At 39.0% G+C, this 23,532-nt stretch overlaps 1 protein-coding gene across 3 annotated transcripts in view; it reads right to left on the bottom strand.

Moving 5' to 3' along the window:
* The window catches only part of PSEN1 (presenilin 1), a 72,797-nt gene that overhangs the window by 12,292 nt on the left and 36,973 nt on the right, over nucleotides 1-23,532 (bottom strand). For all 3 annotated transcript variants that reach the window (XM_042943701.1, XM_042943703.1, XM_042943702.1), the window contains 5 exons: nucleotides 22,655-22,796; nucleotides 16,664-16,731; nucleotides 15,152-15,372; nucleotides 10,196-10,294; nucleotides 874-960 (listed from right to left, as the gene is read on the bottom strand). In XM_042943701.1, coding sequence (XP_042799635.1) covers nucleotides 874-960; nucleotides 10,196-10,294; nucleotides 15,152-15,372; nucleotides 16,664-16,731; nucleotides 22,655-22,796 — 617 coding nt within the window. The remainder of the gene's footprint in view (nucleotides 1-873; nucleotides 961-10,195; nucleotides 10,295-15,151; nucleotides 15,373-16,663; nucleotides 16,732-22,654; nucleotides 22,797-23,532) is intronic.

Here is a 23,532-nt window from a genome sequence, read left to right as displayed (position 1 = left end):
CTTTTAATTTTCTTTAGTTTCACACAGGTTAACATAATAACTGGCCTTGTAACAACTGTTTCCAACATATTTCCTACTTCTCTACCAGGACTGCTGTGGGGTTCCCAGGGGACAGTGCCCTCCTTGCAGTCACCCTAGCACCAACTCGGCAGATCTCCTGGCTCCATAAAACCCCAACTTCCCTTTTGCTGACAAACAGTAACTCGATTAAGGCCCTTTTTTCTTCTCTCACCAATCTTTACTCTGCCTGTTTTTCAGCTTCCTCATAAGGTTAGCTCTTTTTGTTTTAAAAATAACTTTCCTTTCTTCTTGACTATTTATGGTGTGCTATTATTCCAGTTCTCTCCACCAACTCCTCTTATGTTCTCCTTAACATCTTCGGTAGTACCCACAGAGGCCTTTTGATCTCCTACCCTGGATCATTACTTTTATTCTCCTCCAGAAAGTCCTGTCCACCTGGAATATTTTATCTTCTTGGTATAAACATGATTGCATCTCAAGTCAAATTATACTTAAATTACCCTGGCCATATCAGATAAGAGGCTCTCATTTTTACAGGCTTCGAGACCAAGATTATTTTTCCTTTTTTAAATCATAGCCTCAATTTGAACCTTTCCATACTGGTATTAAGGGCACTGAATGGCAGAAGTTCTTCACCTAGGGTGCCTTGGGTGTGCAGTTGGGTTTAGACTGTCTGAACTCCTTAAATATTTATCTGTATTTACTGGATATTACCACAGCTTTCAGGAGGTGCTCAAGAGTCCATGACCAAAGACAGAGGTTAAAATCATTGCTTCTTAGCTCACTGTCAGCCAATATAACAGGACAATGACCCAGAAAAAAACAGGAAATTACCAAATAAAAGTCACCTACTTTGTGCATTACAATTGGAGTTTTTGGATACCTTCCTTTGGGCTTCTGGGTCTCCTTCTGCCATATTCACCAACCACACCATTGTTGCTGTTGGGAAAGATAAAAGTCCAGGTAAGAACTTTAAACACAGAAAGTATGTGACTAGAGAACAGGCCATTATCTTTCTACACAAATCACCAATCTTCTTAATGTTGCCTTAAGTATCTTTAACAATCAGAAATAATTGCATATTAAAAACCATAAAAGGTTTTCGATTTGGACAGATTAAAGAAAAAATCCTAAAATTGAGCATTTACTCTAGCTTCCCAACTGCAGCTGCTATTGTAAAACAGTTCCTCATTATTTCCAGTCCCTGCAAAGTAACCAGAGAGAAAACTGTTCAGGCCAGTCAGACTCAAGCTGGACTAGCTGAATTTCCTAAAACAGTGTGAAATCACTGATGAAAATTACTTATTGGAACTAAATCAGAGAACAAACCAGGGCTCACAAAAGCATCAGATGATCATGATGATTCTAAGGATGACTGAGTAAGTTTCTTTCACATTATGCCTCACTTCTGGATTTTTCATAATGCTAAACTACATGATATACAAGTATTAAAAAAAGGTTAAAAGCAACAAACATAAAGGGGATAGTCAACTGGCTTATTCTATGTCCCTTCCATAAAAATAACATATATATCTATATAGATCTAGGTATATACACACATCTCTGTCACATTTTAGTTAAAGGACAACATGAATACTTTAAAATGGTGCTTCTCCTATATTGCAGGTGGTTAAAAAATGGTATAGCTCCTACATAGCTCCTGTTGAAAGAGAATTTGGTAACCACTAATAAAACTGTATGTGCCAAAAAAAAAATGAAATCTTGCCAGTTGCAACATGGACGAACCTAGATATTTATGCTACTACACTAAAATAAATCAATAAACAAAACAAAACAGAAGCAAATCCATAAATACAGAGAACAAACTGGTGGTTGCCAGAGGGGAGGGTGGACGGGGGATGGGCAAAACAGGTGAAGGGTATTAAGAGGTACAAGCTTTGAGTCATAAAATAAGTCATATGGATGTAAAGTACAGCATAGGGAATAGGTCAGTAATATAAGAACTTTGTAAGGTGACAGATGGTAACTATACTTACCACTGTGAGCATTTCATAATGTGCATAAATGCTGAATCACATCTGAAACTACTATAATATTATATGTCAACTATACTTCAATTAAAAAAAAAAACTACCTGTGCATTAACCCTTTTATTCAGGAATACCACTTTTGGGAAGTATCCCCAAAATACACTAACAATAATACAAAAATACTTATAAACATGTGCATATAGGGCTATAGCAGAAACCAAATGCTAGCAGCAACCTGAGTCTAATCTATGGTCACAGTAAGCAATTTTAAATAAGACACTTGGCATCTATGAATTTCTGGCTTGTTAGCACTGATTTTATAATTATATCCATATATAATTATATCCATGTTCCTAATACCCTTAGGCTTTTTGAATAACTTATGAAACAAACACACAACCAAAGAAGCTGAAAATTCTTTTTTTTTTTACCTTTTTAAAATGTTTATTTATTTATTTATTTTATTTATTTAAGATTTATTTTTGAGAGAGACAGAATGCGAGTGAGTTAGGGGCAGAGAGAGAGGGAGACACAGAATCTGAAGCAGGCTCCAGGCTCGGAGCTGTCAGCACAAGAGCCCGACGGCGGGCTCGAACTCATGAGCTGAGCCAAACTCATGACCTGAGCCAAAGTCGGACACTCAACCGACTGAGCCACCTGTTTAATAAACAGGTGTCCCTGTTTATTTATTTTTGAGAGACAGACACAGAGCATGAGCAGGGGAGGGGCAGAGAGAGAGGGAGACACAGAATCCAAAGCAGGCCCAAGGCCCCAAGGTGTCAGCACAGAGCCGATGCAGGGCTCAAACCCACAAGCCAGGAGATCATGACCTGAGCCGAAGTCGGATGCTCAACCGACTGAGCCACCCAGGTGCCCCTAGAAGCTGAAAATTCTATAACAGCTATGCTTTCTTGTTCACTGAGGCTTCAGGATTTTAAGGTCAAACAAGTTTCATTATATGATAACCCAACTAAGTGGCCAAAGTCAACATAATCCAGCTATGCCATCCATACACTGTTAAATTCAAACCCAAAGAAGAGAAACTCTGTATAAGGCTTATGAATTTCTGTAGCCTTCTTGGCAATGAAGTATTTATTTGATTTTCTCTATGCAAGTATGAAAAAATATAACAAGAAACTCTTTTGTTTTAACATTTAATAGTACCATGGAGGGGCGCCTGGGTGACTCAATTAAGCATCCAACTTCGGCTCAGGTCATGATCTCACGGTTCGTGAGATCAAGCCCCACATTGCGCTCTATGCTAACAGCTTGGAGCTGGAGCCAGCTTTGGATCCTGTATCTCCCTCTCTCTCTGCCCCTCTCCCACTTGCACTGTCTCTCTCTCTCAAAAAGTAAACATTAAAAAAAAAATTAATAGTACCATGGAAATCAGGCGTCAGCAAACTTTTTCTATAACGAGCCAAATAATAAATGTTTTGGGCTTATGGGTCATATCTAGTCTCTGTCACATGCTCTTCTCTTTTCTTTTCTTTTTTATTAAAACTGTAAAAACCACTCTTGGCATATAGGCTGTACAAAAACAGGTTGTGGGCCAGATTTGGCTACAGGCAGTAATTTGCTAACCACTGATGTAACTTATCACGAACAGAATATGTAGTTGTTGAATGAATTAATATTACTAAAATAATATCTAAAAACCCACTTCTGAATCTTTTAACACCAAACATCTCAGATTAGAAAAATATGCAATTTTAAAAATTAACATAATCTAAACTCCCCCAAACTGATATGAAATCAAAGAAATGCTTTGAATGAAATGATCTACCCTCAAGGAACTATTAGCCTCAGTTTTTGATAAGCTACCAGAGTAGACCACCTCTACTAGGGAAGAATGATTTAGTTCCAAAGCCAGGTGTACATTTTTCCTGTCAGAATGATGGAAACACAAAACAAAAAAATGCCGCTCACATTTTGTGAGGATAAGATGCTTTTGCAAACCAAATATCATTAACTGGGGAAGAGTATAGAAATGCAAAAAAGGATTGCTTTTTTTAAAATTATTTTCTTAATGTTTTTTATTTTGGGGTGGGGAGGGACAGAGAGAAAGGGAGACAGAGAATCCCAAGCAGCTTCCAAGCTGCCAGTGCAGCCTGAGATTGATGCAGGACTCAATCTCACAAACCGTGAGATCATGACTTGAGCCAAAATCAAGAGTCAGATGCTTAACCAACTGAACCACCCAAGCAGCCCCAAAGGACAGCATTTTTAAAGAGCAAATAGTAGGGGAGCCTGAATGGTTCAATTGGTTAACTCAGGTCATGATCTCACGGTCTGTGGGTTTAAGCCTGCATCAGGCCCTGGGCTGACAGCTTGAAGCCTGGATCCTGCTTCGGATTGTGTGTCTCCCCCCTCTCTCTCTGACCCTCCTTCACTCATACTCTAATATAAAACAACAAATATTAAAAAAAAAAAAAAAAAAAAGCCCTCTCAAACTCAGTGATTTATAAAATCCTCATGACAGATTTAGTATTTCATGAGAACAGATGCTTTCTTGGACCTGTCTGATATACACAGAAGGTAAAGGTTTATGCTTAATGTTTTTCCACATATGCTGAATTACTGTTAAAATACCTTAGAATGTCAAATGTTATGCAGACTTGAGTTTTTAAAAATGTGACATGCAAATGATATTTTAAAACAACAAAGTAAATGCTTATTTGCTGTATAAAATCAGTATGTATGTTTAATGTTGTGGCAAACTGAAAAACCACTGCCAATTCTTCACCCCTCCTGCACCCATGCTTGTGCCATGGCTACTGTGAACGGCATGTCCTTCTCCTCCTCTTCCTGACCTGGGGCTCAGCTATGTGGTTTGCTTCAACCAATGACATATGGAAGGGGTGATGGCATGCTAACATCGAGCCTAGGCCTTCAAAGGCCTTGCTGCTGCTCTGTCGTTCCTCTAGCCAGTAAGAACAGGTCTTCGAGGAGACCACTGCTGGAAGAAAGGGAGCATGTGGAGCTGGGCTAGAACAGCCAACTCAGTCAGATCAGCTCAGTGAATCAAACCACCTGCAGATATGGGGGGGGCGGGGCGGTGATAAGTGACTCGTATTTTTAAGGCACTGAGTTTTAAAGTTTTAAGGTTTCAGTTTTAAACCACCTTAAATGTGTCACCACATTATTGTGACAGAAGCTAACAGTAGACAGAACAGTAAAACAACGTAAAATTATGAAAACACAAATAATAATTTAAAAACTCAAAATCCCTCCCCTTTGACATCCATAATTAACTTTTTAAAAAACACAAGGGACAATTAAAACTCTACAAGTGGAGAAAGGTATAAAGAAAAATATAAAAGCTACCAAATCTCTAAATCCCACTTCTCAGAGGTAAACACTACTAGCCTTTTGTCAGTTTTTAAAAAGTATTATCAGGATTGCATGTATACAGACATCCATAGACAGTTCCTTTCCCCTACTCCTCCCACAGGACACTGCATTACTGCTTTCAATCTTGCTTTCTGTTTTTAGTATGTCATCTTTAACATTAAAAAAAAAACCAAACACAACTGGACATATACAGAGCTACAGCATTTTTTTTTTTTTTTTTTGAAAGAGAGAGAGTGAAAGCGAGTGAGCATGCTAACAGGAGAGGGGCTAAGAGAGAGAGGGAGAGAGAATCTCAAGCAGGCTCCAAGCCCCAGCACAGAGCCCAACTTGGGCTCGATCTCACAACCGTGAGATCATGATCTGAGCCGGAATCACGAGTCAGATGCTTAACTGACTGAGCCACCCAGGCGCCCCACTGCCTCATTCTTTTTAATGGCTGTACAATTATCTATTTTATGATTGTACCATAATTATTTGCAAGTGTTCCCTTTGATGGATACTTAGGTTACTTCTAACCAGCATTCATTATTAACATTTGGTGGAACATTCTGTATGCACAAATATAAAAAACATAAATGGATTTTTATTTCCAGGAATAACGCATAAGAAGCTCACACCCAAATGTGATTAAGAGTAAAATGTTCAGGGGCGCCTGGGTGGCGCAGTCGGTTAAGCGTCCGACTTCAGCCAGGTCACGATCTCGCGGTCCGTGAGTTCGAGCCCCGCGTCAGGCTCTGGGCTGATGGCTCGGAGCCTGGAGCCTGTTTCCGATTCTGTGTCTCCCTCTCTCTCTGCCCCTCCCCCGTTCATGCTCTGTCTCTCTCTGTCCCAAAAATAAATAAAAAAAAACGTTGAAAAAAAAAAAAAAAAAAAAAAAAAAAAAAAAAAAAAAAAAGAGTAAAATGTTCAAAACGTCATCTGTTCTTTTCTGCTAAAAAACACAGGAAGCAGATGATAATAAATTTATACTGGAGAAAGAGTAACACAACGATCCTTGCATCCCAGACAATGGGTTTCTTAACACTTTATCAGACTTCTCTAGCTACAAGCACAGTCCCCACCTTTCCACCTCCCGCAAATGACCTCACATCGAGTTCACAAGAAGATTAAGGTCAACTAACACGTGCTCTCAACTTTACCTGTATCTTTCACTATGTCTCACTACCCTCTGCATTTCCGTCTTCCTTTTTTCCTTTTTTCCAGGTCTTTCCCTGTTCTCATCTAATTCCTCTTCCTGAACTCCTAGAGCAATTTCTACCTGCTTTGTTGATAACCTTGTTCCATTAATCATTCCTTCTTGCTGGTCGTTTCAAAGGCTTTCTCCACAGGCTCCTTCCTCTCAACCTTAGAAACACAGTTACATCTTCTGTGTCCTGCCAACACCTTTCCTCAGACCTGCTCTCCTCTCAAGTCACCACTGCCCTGGCTATGAGACAGGAATCTGCAGCAGTAGGTACTGTCCCAACCTTCCTGCACCACCCATTCTCTGGCCACACCGTCAATTCCACTGCCAGGATCAGCAACAGCAAAACAGACACGCTTCCTTCCCTTAGGAGCTATTGCCTCTGGTCCTATAACTCTACTGAAATGCTCTCTTAATTGCCACTGAAGATGTCCAAGGCACCCAAATCTATATGGTTTATTTAGTCCTCATTATCTTTGGCTTCTTTGTAGCATTTGACATTCTCTCCTTAAAATTGCTTTTCTAATAACCCAACAGAATAATAGGCAAGAAAAAAAAAAGCCTACAAGGATATGTATCATATTGATTATAGGGGTAACTGCTAGTAAGGTATTATGATTGGGGATGATAGTTACAGTGAAATTTTGCTTTATCTACAATATTTAATATTTTCCAGCATAATCAGTTGCACAATTAAAACTTTTGAAAACATGTAAAACAATACTATACCCAGTCACAAAATAAGAAATATATATAGCTAAGAAAAACATGAAAAAAGGTCCAAATAATCACTAATAGTTATTAGTTAATAACCCAAGATGCAAAATAAATAAGAGGTTATTTTTTGCCTATTTGTTTCACTCACACATAATAATGAAGGTATAACGAAACTGGTACTTTAACACTACTAAAGGAAATATAAACGGGTACAGCCTTTTTAGGAGGCAATTTGGATCTATCAAAATTTAAAGGCATACATCTTTTGACTTAGCAATTCCATTTAAAAAAAAATTTTTTTTGACGTTTATTTTTGAGACAGAAAGAGAGAGTGCGTGCACATGAGGGGGGAGGGGCAGAGAGAGAGGGTGTAAGGGTTAAATTGTAGTGTAGGGCTAACTCGTAGCTTGAAAAATAACAGCTTTGTTCTGACACTGAAGGTCAAGAGATAACAGCCTTGCTTTACTCTTGTAAATTATGCTTCGTACTCTTGTAAATCAGGCTTTACCAATGAAGGAAACAAAAGCTCAAAGAAAAGAGCATCAGAGGCAAGGTCAAGGAGATCCACTGGTTGCAACTTAGCAGAAGAAAGTCTAAAATAATCACCCCATCTGGGAACTGTTTCTAACTCATCTGGGAACTGTTTCTAACTCATCTGGGAACTGTTTCTGTGTTCTATTCCCAGGTAATGACAAAACTATGTGATCGGCTTTAAAAATTCTGTACCCCGGCTGTTTGGGGCCGCACTCTGATCAAGAGTGTTGGTCCCGATCGGACAGCCTTACCTCTCATTGCAATAAACTTTGTTGTGACTGTCACTGGTGCCCGTAGCATTCTGTTTCAGGAGTCGTATGGATGCAACAAGGGAGACGCAGAATCTGAAGCAGGCTCCAGGCTCTGAGCTGTCAGCACAGAGCCCAATGTGGGGCTGAACTCACAAACTGTGAGATCATAACCTGAGCCAAAGTCGGATGCTTACCCGACTGAGCCACCCCAGCGCCGCAGCAATTCCATTTTTAAGAACGCATCTTACAAAAATATTCACAAAAATGTATGCTCTCTGCAAGCACTGTTTGTGACAGAAAAGAAATGGAAATGATCTACAGGTCTACCAATAAGGACACCTTTTTTTGAGCATCTATGTAAGAGAATACTATGTAGCCACTTCACATACTGACAAGGAAAACAAGTCCTGATACTCGTTTTTGAAGTGGAATGTCCTGGCTATCCCAATTGTCTGGTATTTTCCTCTCTTTAATTGTTGTCTCTTCATTTTCTCCCTCTCTAAACACAGGAGTTGACAAAGTTCTCTCCTTGACAACCTCTCCTCATCCACTTCTGTCTGAACCACTCATCCACTCCCAAAGCTTCAACTACCACCGCCACAATGACCCTTTCAGTTCTGCACTTCTAATGTCAACCCTTCCCCAAGAACTAGCACTTTGCTTCTACACTTCTGGGGGAAATTTCTCCCTGGATGACTCAGAGGTCCCATCAACTAAATAAGGTATGTGCCCAGACAAAACTAAACATTCCTCAAACAAGAGAAATGTTTCATCATCACCTTTCCTTCAGGCTTAAGACTTCTCTCATCGGTTGCTAGGAATTACCTACTAATTCTACCTCCAAAACCTCGTCAGTCCTCTCCCTTGACTGCCAGTCCCAACACCAAAATTCAGACCTTCATCATCTCCCACCTAAATTACAGCATTATCTGCTTAGTTATGCTTCCCATTACCTCAGTTTTCACTGCCCCCAATTCATCTTGCACAATGCTGCAAGCTTATAAAGCCACAGCTCTGATCACATTTCTCTTGTGCTCAAGAACCTTTGTGATTCCCCAGTGATCACATACAGATATCTAAGCCAGACACACAAAGCTATCCTTGATCTTGCCCTAATCTGCCTTCTTGCCCTAATCTGCCTTTCCAATTTGTACTCCGTGTTCTAGTCAATCTGAACATCTGAAATCTGATAAAGATGCCCCATTCTTATGTCTCAAAGACAGTCTTGTGATAAACCCCCTTATGGAATCAACTCTTCCATCTGTGTTTGCAGAAATCCTACCATCCTTAAAAGGTTCAATCAATCCAAATGCTATCACATCCATGAAGCCTTCCTGATCCCCCAGCCAGGTTTTTCCCTCTTCGAATTCTCTTGACACTTTGTGCCACTTCTGGATCAGGTAAGAACGCTTTGGATGTTGCTTATTTATACACTCTAAACTGTAAGCAAAGGAGCTTTAAGGAAGGCAAGGTATCTTAAACATCTTTATGTCCCCCACAGTGCTCTGGCAGATTTGGTCAAAGCCCAAATGCTTATGTACCAAATGATTAGGAAGAATATGACCCCAAAATAACAACAAGAGGGGCAGATTGTGAAGGAACAGTACCATTCTTTCAATGAATTAGGGCAAGCTTCACTGGCAGTTAAGTGTACATAACAAATGCTCATTCTTGACATACGAGACTTTAAATGAGAACACTGGCTCCCCATTCTCTAAATAGTTCATCTTCTCTAAGTTTATTTATTTTTGAGAAAGAGAGGGTGAGCTGGGGAGGGGCGGGGAGAGAAAAGAGAGAATCACAAACAGGCTCTGCACCATCAGCATGGAGCTCGATGCAGGACTCAAACTCACGAACCATGAAATCATGACCTGAGCTGAAATCAAGAATCGGATGCTTAACTGACTGTGCCACCCAGGCACCCCTATTTCTTCTAGTTCTGTATCTATTGAAAACTGTCTTGAACTAGGTTCAAGTGGAAGACAATAGTTACCAAGGAAACAGGAATGTGTAGAAGTTCCCTTAATGTTATCTATGCTTTTAAAATGAGAAAAAGTACGATGATAACGACCACAACCACTTGTGTTTGAGTTCCTATAAATTCTAAGCTGATTACTAACTTAACATTATTCCAAAATACTTACAGGAGTAAATGAGAGCTGGAAAGAGAGTTTCATTTCTTTCCTGAGCTGTTTCAACCAGCATACGAAGTGGGCCTTTTGGACACAAAACAGCCACTAAATCTAGAAAGAGGAAAAAAAATGATTTTTAATCTGGAAAAATACATCAGCACAACTTGTAAATGGGTCTGCTAGGGAGGAATTAACCAAGGGAAAAGGGGTAATGTCTTATTTAGAGGGGAAGATGCTGAATGAATATGAAATAAACAGCAGGTAAACTGGTGGGGGGGGGGGAAGGGACAACCTAAACAAGATACACAAAACCACACAGAAGATCCACGTAAATTTCATTTTGGTTTTGCCTGCTAGTTGGTTAACAGTGTATCATTACTGAGTTCTAGGAACACCTCTTCCCAGTTTGAAGAAAAGAGGCAGAGATAATGACAAGTTCTTATTTCTGCTTATTGGAATTTCCGATCTCCAATAAGCAGAAACAAAGACAAGCCATTTCCAAACAAATCTTATCAGGAGCCACAGATGGAAGCTTTACACTGAGAGGAATTTAATAGAGGGGATTACTCCATTTTTCAAAATATGGAGAGTAAAAGATTCATTCCCTCTCCTTTTTAAAAACAGTGTAGGTACTACTTAGGGATACTTGAAGTAAGAGGGAAGTAAATTTAAACAAAACAAAATAATAAATCTTTGCGTGAGAAACTTTAGTATTTCTTTTGTTCTCCTGTCAAAAGCATTTCACAATATGCAAGCCTCAGAATGCATGTGGAGCTGAAAAGTGGCCTATTTCATAAAAATAGCAACTCAGAGAGGAGGAGATTTGCCTCAGCTATTTTTAATTCTATCTCTTTCCATCAACTGCAATTTTTCTTACATTTTCTGTGCCATAAAAATTCAAAACACAGAAGTACAGAAAATTTCAAATATTTAACACTATTAAAATGGGTAGCTACATTTGTCAAGGAAGACTTGACAGCTTGTGTTGACACTGTCATCATTCAGATGCATTTAAGTAAAAAAACCCCTCACACCTGCAAGTGGTCATGTCTCCTTTTATACTACTACCACTAATATACTAAAGCACACAAAGAATTCTCAGCTCTCACTGCTTCCACTTTGATTTGTTTTGAATGACAAAAGGGAAATTTGCCGTGCTCTGAAATAATGAGATTTTCAACCTGTTTGAAGGGGCTGTGTCCTGTAACTATCTCGGTTTTATGACATGCTGCCCCTTACAGAATCGCTAAATGATAAACTCCCTTATTTTTAGAACAATTAAAGTGACTTAATTTTGTTTAAGAATTTTTAGAACCTGTGTGACAAATTAAAAAATCTTCAGACCTTATAAAAAGGGAGTTGAGAATCACTACTCTAAACGATGGATACAATCTCTTAAAGGAACTCAAAGCTCTGTAGAAATAATTTGTATCATGTATGGTAGAAAGAGGGGTAAATGGGAGAAATAATGTAACACAGTAGAAAGCATACTGGACTTGGGATTCAGATTCTAGATCAAACACTGTAAGCCTGGGCAAATACGTTACTTCTCTAAACTTCAGGTTTGTTAGCAGTAAACAGGAATTATTGCCTTGATTATGGGATTTTGTATTTTGAAAAATAACAGCTAACATTTACTGATACTGTTCTAAATGTATTATATGTATTTTTTCATTTACTTTTCACAATAACTAAGATTTAGGGGTTGAGCATTGTGATTAATAACAGACGGCCAATAACTGATAGGAGAGGAGCCTGGTTCTGAACCGAAGGCAGCTGCCTCCATAAGTGGCACTCTTTGTTTTTGGACATAAAAAATAGCACCAGACTCATTATTACAATTCACCTGTAATGTCTACTGATAGAAAATGCCACGTTCCATTTAATTAAATTTTAACTTGCTTGTGTATGTCACAACGGTGCTCTGTGAGGCCTGTAGCCTGGGGCTGGTAGGGATGGTGAAAGTCCCACTGAAACCCTTGTTCAAGAGCCCAGCATTGTGTACTTTTACAGGTGAGATAGTCACTATTAACAATGTCTGGAACTCCACAGTGGATCAAGTGAGGCCTAGACTGTGGCTTTAATTTGTACAGAGACATGTGTAACCTTGATATATATTCTGGTTAGCTGTGAGGCCAGAGATTCTCACAGTTATTTTCCTTAAAGAGGAAAACCTTGGATAAGTAATTGCTGTTGCTACCATTGGTGGAACCAGATGACTACACCATTGGCAATGGCCCAGGCGTCTGTAAAAATGCAGAGATGAAGTCACTTGTTGGCTAGGATAAGATGATTGGCTAAAGTTCAGCTAATTTTGCTGACCTCTGGATCCCACTCTCTGATCAAGGATGTCTGGGTTAGGGAACGAAAAGAAGGAGCTCTTTAGTAAGTTTCATCACGTGTAACTTTGATGCTGTCCATACGGTGTACAAACTCCCACTGCCGTCCACTCGTTTGTTTCCAAAGGGCTTCCCAGGTAGCCACAGGTCTGAGAGAGGGGTGACCTTTTCTAGCACCCTGTCAACCAGCAGGGGACTAAGGATAGAAGGGGCCACCTCTCTTGTAGGTGCAATGCTCCAGAAGGCCCAGACTTGGCTCTATCCTGTAGGTAACATTTCTGTCTTAGCAGGGAGGCCCTGGTAGTTGTCTTGAACTTGCAAAATGCTGCCTCCATGACACACAGAAAGATATGGAGCTCCACAGGTTCAGGGCCTGTGAAAAACTTTTGTTTCCAGGAGAGCTCAATATGTACTCTCCAACTTCCACTCTACTGGTATATAGCAGGGGACTGAGGAGGGCAGTTTCTCACACCAGAATCCACGGGCAACTTCTGATCATAAGTGGTCCAGAGATTTCAGGTGTGAAAGGAGGTTGCCAGAGCTGCTACAGTGAATGATTCTCTGGAGGTAAGGAGAGGGGACATTAAGGGAAGTGACTGTTCTATTACAATTTGGAGATTCTTAGAGCCCTTTATTGTAGGAGGCCCCAATTCAAGATGGGCCAATTTGTTATTAACAGTATAAACAGGCTTAAGTAAAATTTGTAAATGAGGGATAGGTTGCCTCCAGATCCCAAAAACGCCTAAAAAAATATGGGGCTTATTTTAACATTGTGGATATAGGGAGGCTCTGTTGCTATTTCTTGACGGTGTCAGAGATGTAGAAGGTCTCAGTGTGGAGTTATTTTCAGGGACTGTATTGTAAGCCCTGGGTAAGTGAATGGGGTAATTGCTGAAACATCAGCAATGTTCTGGTCTCAAGGCTGTCGAACGTGATAGCACAATGAGAACAGAGCCCCCTGATCTCCCAGGAGCCAGTTAGGGAACCAGACCCCTCTAATTGCCTAGCAGTCCTTGAAACTGCACATCTTCCCTACATGCTTTCCCGTAAACACCAGATGTGTGTTTGGTCTATGTCTGGAGGCTCTTTGGGTTTTCCTCCCATGTTTTCACATTCTTTGATGTTTATACCTGGCGAACATGAAATAAAGACTATGTGCAGTTTGGTGCTGCTGCTGTTTCACCGGTAGAGGCAGCCCTGCACATCCACTCAGTCTAAGTGTCTGAGAACTTTCTCTTCAGTGCGCGGCTACACCTCAGCCCACCAAATAATTTTCAAGAATTCAACTGGGGTGGCAAAGCCTTGTACTATGTATAGGCAATGCCCACCCCATTTTTTTAGCTCCTTTGTGAATATTTGTATATCTCCAATGAGTATGTCAAATGAATCTCTTCAGAGGATAATATCATCAGTGTGATGTTGTATCTGTGCTCCTGGAGAAAGCTGGATGTGGTTAAGATCTAGACAACAAAAATAATACGCAACGGTTGCACTGCTGAAGAATTCCATGAGCAGCTAGGTAAAGATCTAGCATGTGTCCCTTTGAAGGTGAAAGCAAACTGCAGCTGTTGAAAAGGCACTGAAGAACATATTAGTAAAATCTCTGCAAAGTATTTACCAGCTGCTGATTAGATGGGGGCCAGAACTGGCCAGAACACAGCTATGCAATAATAGATGAGTACTCTGCAAACCATCAAGTACTGTACAACCTAAGATCATCATGAAAAGCACAGACAATATATGACTTCTATAGTTCTAGGACTGACTGCTCAAATATGAGAACAGAACCAAATTAATTCTATTTCCACAGACTTTTTCTTTATTAATCAAGTGGGGATGGTTAGGATTCCTACTACAGGTCACCTAACATTTTAATAAGCATCTGAATAGCAATAAAAGAGCACTGTCTAATTATAATCAGAGACCACATCCTGACCTCTGAAAATGGATCTCTTTTTGGCTTTCGTGCAGGGCGACAGCTACGAAGTACATACCTACACAGCTGCTTTTGTTATTCATGGAAGGGCACATTCTGACTGTTCAGCACCCATGTCACACTGGTTGTTCATGAATTTGAATCTCACACTGCGCACATACGTTTTATTTTTAAAAGAATAATTCTACCCAGGTTACCTTATAAGAAGTAGGTAACCTAATTTTGATTTTAAAAACCAACTGAGCATTTTATGTATATAAAGTACTCTGCTAGTGCTTTTCAACATATGTTCTGAACTCTTACAACTCTGGGAAGCATCGTTCCCATTTTCCAAATGAGGAAACAGAAGCTCAAAGAGTTTGAGGCACTTTCCTAATGTCATAAAGATACTCAGTGCTAGAGATGGGACTTAAATCTGAGTCCTATAGACTTCTAACCAGAAGTCTATGGATCCTTCCACTAATCCATCACTGGGTTCAACTGGGGGGCAATCAGAAAACATTTTTAAAGAACTTAACCTCAAAACAATGGAGATCTTTATATGAAAAAGATACTACAGCTAATTACTTATTTACTGAAGAGCTATGGGATGTAACAGTTATCACTTTCCTAAGTCAAGATAACTGGAAAAGGAAGGGAAACACACCAGTGAGGTACTTCTGTGATGAACAAAATGTCAGTCTTGAGTTTTACCATATACTGAAATCACAGCCAAGATGAGCCATGCTGTCCACTCTGGGAGGTACTTGATAAATACCAAGGCCATGAGGGCACTGATCATAATGAGATATGCCTGCTGGAGTCGCAGCGGCCCTTTCCAGTGAATGGCAATCATTCCCACCACACCAAAATTCCAGATCAGGAGTGCAACAGTAATGTAGTCCATGGCAACATTGTAGGTTTTAAACACTTCTCTGAAAAAAATTAAACAGAAATCTAAAAAGATTTATATATAGTAATTTTCATCAAAGCATTGTTTAGAACTATGGTTCCCCCAAATTAGATATTCCTATCTCACCTTCATATTTTCATATCTTATATCAACTGTGCTATTAATAGTTTCCTTTAAATTAGTTCACTTTTCCCCTCAAGTTGAGCTTATTTTTCTTTTTTTTATTAAAAAAAAATTTTTTTTAAACGTTTATTTATTTTTGAGACAGAGAGAGACAGAGCATGAACGCGGGGAGGGTCAGAGAGAGAGGGAGACACAGAATCAGAAGCAGGCTCCAGGCTCTGAGCTGTCAGCACAGAGCCTGACGCGGGGCTCGAACTCACAGACTGTGAGATCATGACCTGAGCCAAAGTCGGACGCTTAACCGACTGAGCCACCCAGGCACCCCTATTTATAATTCTTTGAAAGAGAGAGAGTGAGCACAAGCAGGGGAGGGACAGAGGGAAGGAGAGAAAGAGAATCTTAAGCAGGCTCCACACCTACCACAGAGCCCCTGACATGGGGCTTGATCTTACAAATATGAGATCGTGACTTGAGCCGAAATCACGAGTCAGGTACTTAACCAGCTGAGCCACTCAGGTGCCCCAAGTTGAGATACTGATTTAGGCTCAGGTCATGATCTCACAGTTCATGAGTTCGAGCCCTGTGTCGGGGTCCGCACCCATGGAACAGAGCCTGCTTGAGATTCTCTCTCTCCCTCTCTCTCTGCCCCTCCCCTCCTTGATCTCTCTCTCTCAAAATAAATAAAAATAAACTTTGATATTTAACTAAAATAGATTAATTAAAAAACATGTGGGGCGCCTGGGTGGCTCAGTCAGTTGAGCGTCCGACTTCGGCTCAGATCATGATCCCACAGCTTGTGGGTTCAAGCCCTGCATGGGGCTCTGTGCTGCCGGTTCAGAGCCTGGAGCTGCTCTGCATACTGCGTCTCTCCTCTCTCTGCCCCTCCTGACTTGCGTGCGCTCTCTCTCAAAAATAAATAATGATAATAATAAAATTAAACATGCAAAATAAATCTTATAGCTAGGACATATGATGTTATCAAGAAATTTAGTGTAGCCATTAAAAATATATATATATACATAGATATTTTACAATACTAATCAGCCTTATGTATACCAGGTACAAACTATATATAAAAACAATTATAATTTAAGAGTAATTCATCAACAAAGTACGTGGCTTTAAGTCACAGTTATATAGATCAAACAGATTTAATTCCTGAAAAACAGACCAAATATTTCACCACTTACCCCAAGTAAATGAATGAGAAAAAGAACAGCAACAACAGAGATGAAATAATAAGCCAGGCATGGATGACCTAGAAAAGAAAGCAGTTCAATGTAACTGACAGATACCATAACCCTACAAAAAGGCAAATTTCTTACTTCAAAAATAATGTATTATTTCTGTATGTGTTATGCTTTTCAAATGGCAGAACTCAAACTGATTTTGGGATCAGTGCATACTTCTATTAGAACTCTTTGGTGCTGAACTACTGCAGAAGAGAAAATTCAGCAAGACATATAAAGACCTTGTTCCTTTAGAAATATATGAAAATTAAAAAAAAATTTTTTTAATGTTTATTTTTGAGAGAGACAGAGTGCAAGTGGGGGAGGGGCAGAGAGACAGGGAGACACAGAATCTGAAACAGGCTCCAGGCTCTGAACTGTCAGCACAAAGCCCAATGTGGGGCTCAAACCCACGAGCTGCAAGATCATTACCTGAGCCAAAGTCAGACGCTTAACCAACTAAGCCACTCAGGTGCCCCAGAAATAGGTGAAATTTTAAAAAGAATACAGTCTAAAATGAATTATCAATTCATTTGACTTTTGGGGAACCAAAGGTCCACATTTAAACTTTAAAGGAGCAATATTTTCAATGGAAATTTTTTGTGGTATTTCTGAAATAAATAGAAAAAACTGAATACAATAAAATTGAAAATCAGATATTCCATTAGGTGACTTATGTATGCATACATTAACTGTATTAACAAAAATAAGCCTTTAAATTATATAACCATTTGATGAAATACTCAGAATCTAAAATTTCAGTAAGTATTAGAACACTTTCTATTTTATTTAACATGGTTCATTACTAAGTAGTAATATTACGAATTCTTTGGAACACTTCGAAGTCCATCATTATGCACAATTCATACAGCACTATACAAATATTAGTCACTATTACTCATGTACAGCTTATGAATATGAGAGATAGAATCAGAATTTGACTTTTGTCATCTGTTACACAAGATGAACATTTTAAATGTTAATTTTATGTAATGGGTGTATTTGGGAAAATACGATACAACCCAGGGAGCCTGGAGATTTTAAGAACAGAATGGAGAAGCACAAAAAAAACTGTCAAGTAATTTCTAACCAAACTGAAATTATTTTGAGGTGGATACACCCATTATATGCTTCAATCTTTCAATGAAGCTTACTGTTTAATGACAGAAGTTACTTAACCAGTAAATTTTCCAAACATGGTCTCTTACCCAGAGTATTATTTTGTCTTCATTAAAAAAAAAAAAACTCCCACGCCCACCTCCCAGATCCAGTTGTTCCAATAATCAGGCTCTAAGCTATCAAAATCTAGTTGTGATTAAAATGTATGTTAGTTTTTCTTTCTCTTGTGGTTCTGTTTTGATTACCCAAGGTGATCTATGATTGCCAATGCCTTTGAAAGATTTCTGCTGCCTCTGTTTCTTTAGAACAACTTTATAAAATGGTACAATTTGGGGAAAAGTCAAAAGAATGGCTTTACATGGAAGCTGGTATTCCTTGGACATCTGAATATTCTAAACTGACTACCTGAATACAACCAACTTAATTTCTAGTGTTCTTTCACAAAAATTTCCCCCAACAATGTATTATAAAAAATTTTTCAAACATACAGCAAAGTTTAAAGAATTTCACAGTGAATATCCACCTACCATTCACATTTTGCTATACTTGCTCTGCAGCATTTCTATCCAGTTCGCCATCTATTAGTCCTTTTTATTTTTAATACATATCAAAGTAAAGTGAAGACACCTATACATTTCCCTCTGAATACTTCAACTTTAGCAAAATATTCTAAAGGGAGCCCTTCCTCTGGTTGGTCTACAGAAAACCCAGTAAAGCTGAAAGAGCAAAAAGAAACCTCCTTGCGGGCTTCCCAGTCCCTCATGCTCCCAAGTCTCAGCTACAGAAATAATCCATTACAAAACTAAAAAGTTATATAAAATATTACAAAACAGAAGAGCTTTAACAAGTGGAAGATGTACGTTGGTACCCCGTATTAAGTGCTGAATTAAAAAGCAGGAGTAAACACTGAATACTAGAAATTCTCATCTTTCTTGAGATAAGCTCTTTGTTTTTTCAGCAAGGGAACATGGGGGCATTATTTTAAGAAAGCATTTATCTGAAAAGAAAAGCAACATATATGCATAATATTGAGAAGATAAACACTAAAAGAAGGAAACAATTCCCACTGATTGGGGACAAAGTTGTTAATTAACTTTTTTTTTTTTTTCAGGTATGTTTTCTGTCTGCATGTATAAAGACCTTTTAACAATACTAGAATCAAGTAATATATAGTTTAATATTCTGCCTTTCAAAAAATTTTTAGTTTATTTTGAGAGAAAGCGAGCAAGCAAGAGAGGGGTAGAGAGAGAATTCCAAGGAGGCTCCATGCTGTCAGTGCAAAGCCTCCTTGGAATTCTCTCTCTGCCCAATGAGGGGCTCGATCTCATGAACTGTGAGATCATGACCAGAGCTGAAATCAAGAGTCGGATGCTTAACCAACTGAGCTACCCAGGCGCCCCTTAACCTTTTCTTATTTATTTAACCTTTTCTTATTCCCAATTTCTTAGGGAATTACAATTTCCAATTTTTTTTTCAATTGTAATTTATGCTAGGATAAATATCTTAGCATGCACATATTTTCCTGCATTTCAAATTCTTTATTTCAGATATATCATGAAAGCAAAATTATGGAATCAAAGTGTACAGACTCTTATTACTGACTATTGATATATATTGGCTTAGTGACTTCACACACAAAAAAGCCTGTATTAATCTTTACCAAGTCAGTAGGTGAAATGTATCAATTTGTTATTCTAATGTTTCTTGTTTTGCTATTGAGGAAACATATATACACATCTCTCTGTTTCTCTCCTGGCCATCTACATTTCCTTTGTAATTCCTGTGGCTTGGGTTTCTAAAAATTTATAGGATGTTCCTAATTTTTTTTTCTTTTTATAATGATTTCATTTTTTTAAAAGTAATCTCTGCACCCAATGTGGGGCTCAAACTTACAAGCCAGAGGTCAAGGGCCACATGCTCTACCAACCAAGGCAGCCGCCCCTACGATGTTCATAATTTTCTTAATAGTTTGAAAGGGCTCTTCATATTGTAAAGATATTAGCCCTTTGTCTGTAATAATGGTTTTTGGTCACTAATGTTATGATTTTCTGAATTATTACCTGAATTCAAAGCCTCTTCTGATGACTAAATAGCACTTGCCCTTTTTCTAGAACATCAGGTGGTAAAACAGGCTTTTTTTTCTCATCTTGCAAAAATCCCTAGGTCAGCTTTCCTGTGCTAAAGGCTCTGAAAGAAAAGAGCCATGCTTCAGTGTAGAACTGCAGGCATCTCCTCTAAACCCTGAACTAGCCAGGCCGGAAATCATGTGCTTTTGGTAAGTTATATAGTTTCATCTACAACCTGATATGTAATAATTAACTGCCTTTTCAGTTTCTACCTTTTTAAAAGTTTGTTTGGTCTTTTAGCTTCTTGTGCTTCTCACAGACATTGCACAACCAACCACTGACATAACAAATCTTCAGGGTTTATTTCCAAACAGGTCCTGGCAAGTTTCTGAATTTCTGACTCAAAAGCTCCTTTTATTTTACTCTAAGAATCAAAGTAAACAACTTGTTCCTATAGAATTGGCTGTGCCTGCTAAGACTTGAACTTAATGTTAAAAAGCAAAACAAAACAACACCCATGAACAAATAAATGTAGAAATGTGGCTGAAAATAAACCCTTGCATACTTTCTGAAAGAGTTACATGAGATGTAACCAAAAGATGCACAGAACTGACCAAAAATGTATCAAGAGAGGTTCGAGGTGCCGTGGAGTGAAAGCACACCTACCCTGTCTCTCCTGCCAAGCGCAACCATAAAACTTGGAGAGAATGCATGCAGCTGCTAGGTGAGGACTCTGAAAAGTGAACAGAGTCAGGTGGGCTGGGGGATGAGAAATAAGTTGATCCCTTTTTCCCCTCCAGTACTATCCTCCTCCATCAGAATTCAATGCAGCTCTGACTGGGCATTAGCAAGACAGTGAGAGCGCTAGAAGCCTAGTTCTGGAAAGGAACAGGAAAGAGGTCTCCGAACAAAAAAGAGAGTGCAAAAATCTCAATTTTGGGTTTTTCCTTTCACCATTCTCTCACATTCAGCTCTCAAAGAATCCTGTGGGGGTGGCAGTGGGGGTTGCAGGAGCCTACATTTCAGAGTGAGGGGAAGTTTCCTCTGTAACCTGGAGGAGCTGTACTTCCCAGAGAGGGGGGCACGTGGCACGTGTTTCATTTCTCTCTGTCCTCCCACTTCGTGGCCCCATCATTGGTAAAACAAAGCCCTGTCATTGGTAAAATAAAGTCATTTCTAGCTGGAGGAATGGAACAGGGAGGCCAAAAAAACCCAAAAAGCACTAGGGAGATCACAGAAAGGAAGAAGCTTAGGAAAGCAAACTTTTAAAGCTGTTATGAACTTATTGGTCCTTCCTCAAGGTTACAGGTGTGGTTATGACCCTAAACAGGATACAGACTCCCCATAAAACGCGAAGAAGAAAAGTAGCATGTAATCTAGATAAGAGTCACAAAGTGAGTCCAACAGAGCAGAAACATGGACCTAGTAAGTAAACACTTACATGCAGACAAAGTTATTGTCATGAAGATATTTAAACGGGGAGGAGAATGCTTTGCAGCAAGGGTTTACATCATTCGCTCTTTGGTTTTCTGAGTATTAATGACACTTGCCATCATCATACACACCTGTCTTCCATCTTTTCCACTTGCTAACAATGTCAAGACTACAGATGGCCATCACTTAGGTTAACACTCCCACCCACTCAAACTTTCAACACGCAAGGTTAAATTCTGCATAATTTTAAAGTTCGTGAACACTGGAAAGGTATTTGATCTTACTAAATACCAGCCAAATGCAAATTAAGGCATTTTGTTTCATCTATAAAAATGAGTACAGAATTTTAAAATTCAATGCTGGTAAATGTAGGGTAAGACATTCTCATTCTCTACTAGTGTTAAGTACAAACTGATACTATCATTTTGAAAAAGGAATTTTGCACACCATAATGGTTAAAAATATGTAGATAATTCATCCCTGAAATTCTGTGTCTAGGATTTTACCCTAAGGAAATAATGTGAAAAACTGAAAAAGCTCCACAAAGACATTCATTGTTTAGAATAGCAAAAAACTGGAAACAACTTAAATGTCCAACATCAGGGAGATTAGGGAAAGTAAATTACAATACGCTCATTGAGTCAAATGTTATGTAGCCTTTAGACATATTTTCTGAGAATTTATAATATGGAAAAATACTTATCCCAAAGTAAAAGTTAAGAAAGGACACATACTGATTATACATTTTATCTTAACCACGTTAAAGAATATACAGAAATAAGTAGAAGGAAATCGAGTAGACTTCAATATTTGGAAAGTTATCATTCATTTCTTTTCTTTGAGAAAGACCCTAAAGGCTCATGACTTATAATAATTTGTGATTTTTCTGAGGCACGCATCTGAAATATGTGCCAGGTGGCAAAAATTCAAGAGTGAATCCCTTAGCTAGCAGGTGAGCTAAGTGGGCAGAGGCTGGGAGTGTTGGGTCTGTGTCTTTTCCGCACAATCTCCCCTGCCCTTATTTCCCAAGGAAAGAACTAGTGCTCCTGCAGGAGAGATAGTAAGGGAATGGATGGCTCCCAATACAGAAGTGGGAATATAACCAGTCACCAATGAGTTTAACACCAGGGTCTGAAGGAGGCTCTACTGGCCTATACTCAAGAAAATCTGAAAATTAAAAATTAAGTTTTTATAGTTAAACTAAAAATTTTAAAAAAAAATTAAAACTCAAAATCAAATCAGTTCTACAACATAAGACCCTTTTGTATAAGACAGGAAAACCCAATCACAAAAAGAACATGGTAGAAACCAAAGCTCCATATCTCACGCTCACCTTATAGCACCTGTATTTATACAGAACCACCAGGAGAATAGTCATGACAACAATGACGCTGATCATGATAGCAGCATTCAGAATTGAGTGTAGGGCTCTCTGCCCCACGGTCTCGGTGTCTTCTGTGAATGGGGTATAGATTCTGTAATAAAACAAAACACAAAAGCCCCAGGTCAAACCACATACCCTCTCCTTGTCTTGTTTCCTTGATTCAAACTGGTGTCTTTAAGTGACCTTTTTTCCATCTCAGCAATCTAGCCAAGAATTTTAGCTAAGAAAATTAGCTATACTTTAAAATAAGTGCTTTAGGGTCGCCTGGATGACTCAGTCGGTTAAGCATCTGACTCTTGGTTTCAGCTCAGGTCATGATCTCATGGTTCATGAGATCAAGCCCCACGTTGGACTCTGTGCTGACAGTGCAGAACCTGCTTGGGATTCTCTCTCTCTCCCTCTCTCTCTGCCCCTCCATGACTCCTGCTGTCTCTCTCTCAAAATAAACTTCAGAAAATAATAAATAAATAAACAAATAAATAAATAAATAAAGTGCTTCAAGATAAAAAGAGATATCCAAAATATGGAGAGGTGGACTTCCGTGAACCAGACACTGGCTCCATCTAGTGGATGCTTTATATTGAAATAATTACTCCTCAAATGTTCTTTCTCCATAGCTTATTAGCAATTTGTTAAAGAACTGGGTTCTGCCATATACCGAGGCTACAAATAGTTGTCAGAGGAAGAGGGCTTATAATACAGTGGCTTACAATTATTTTTTTTCACCTATAGGAACTGTTCTGATATAATATATCCGTCTTCCCCTTGGTTTCTCATTCACATAAACATGCTTTTATTGCAGGTGCTCAGGCTCCCAGCTAAAAGAC

Source organism: Panthera leo, chromosome B3 (genome assembly GCF_018350215.1).
Source record: "Panthera leo isolate Ple1 chromosome B3, P.leo_Ple1_pat1.1, whole genome shotgun sequence".
NCBI classification, from domain to species: domain Eukaryota; kingdom Metazoa; phylum Chordata; class Mammalia; order Carnivora; family Felidae; genus Panthera; species Panthera leo.
This window is presented reverse-complemented; position numbering and strand designations above follow the sequence as displayed.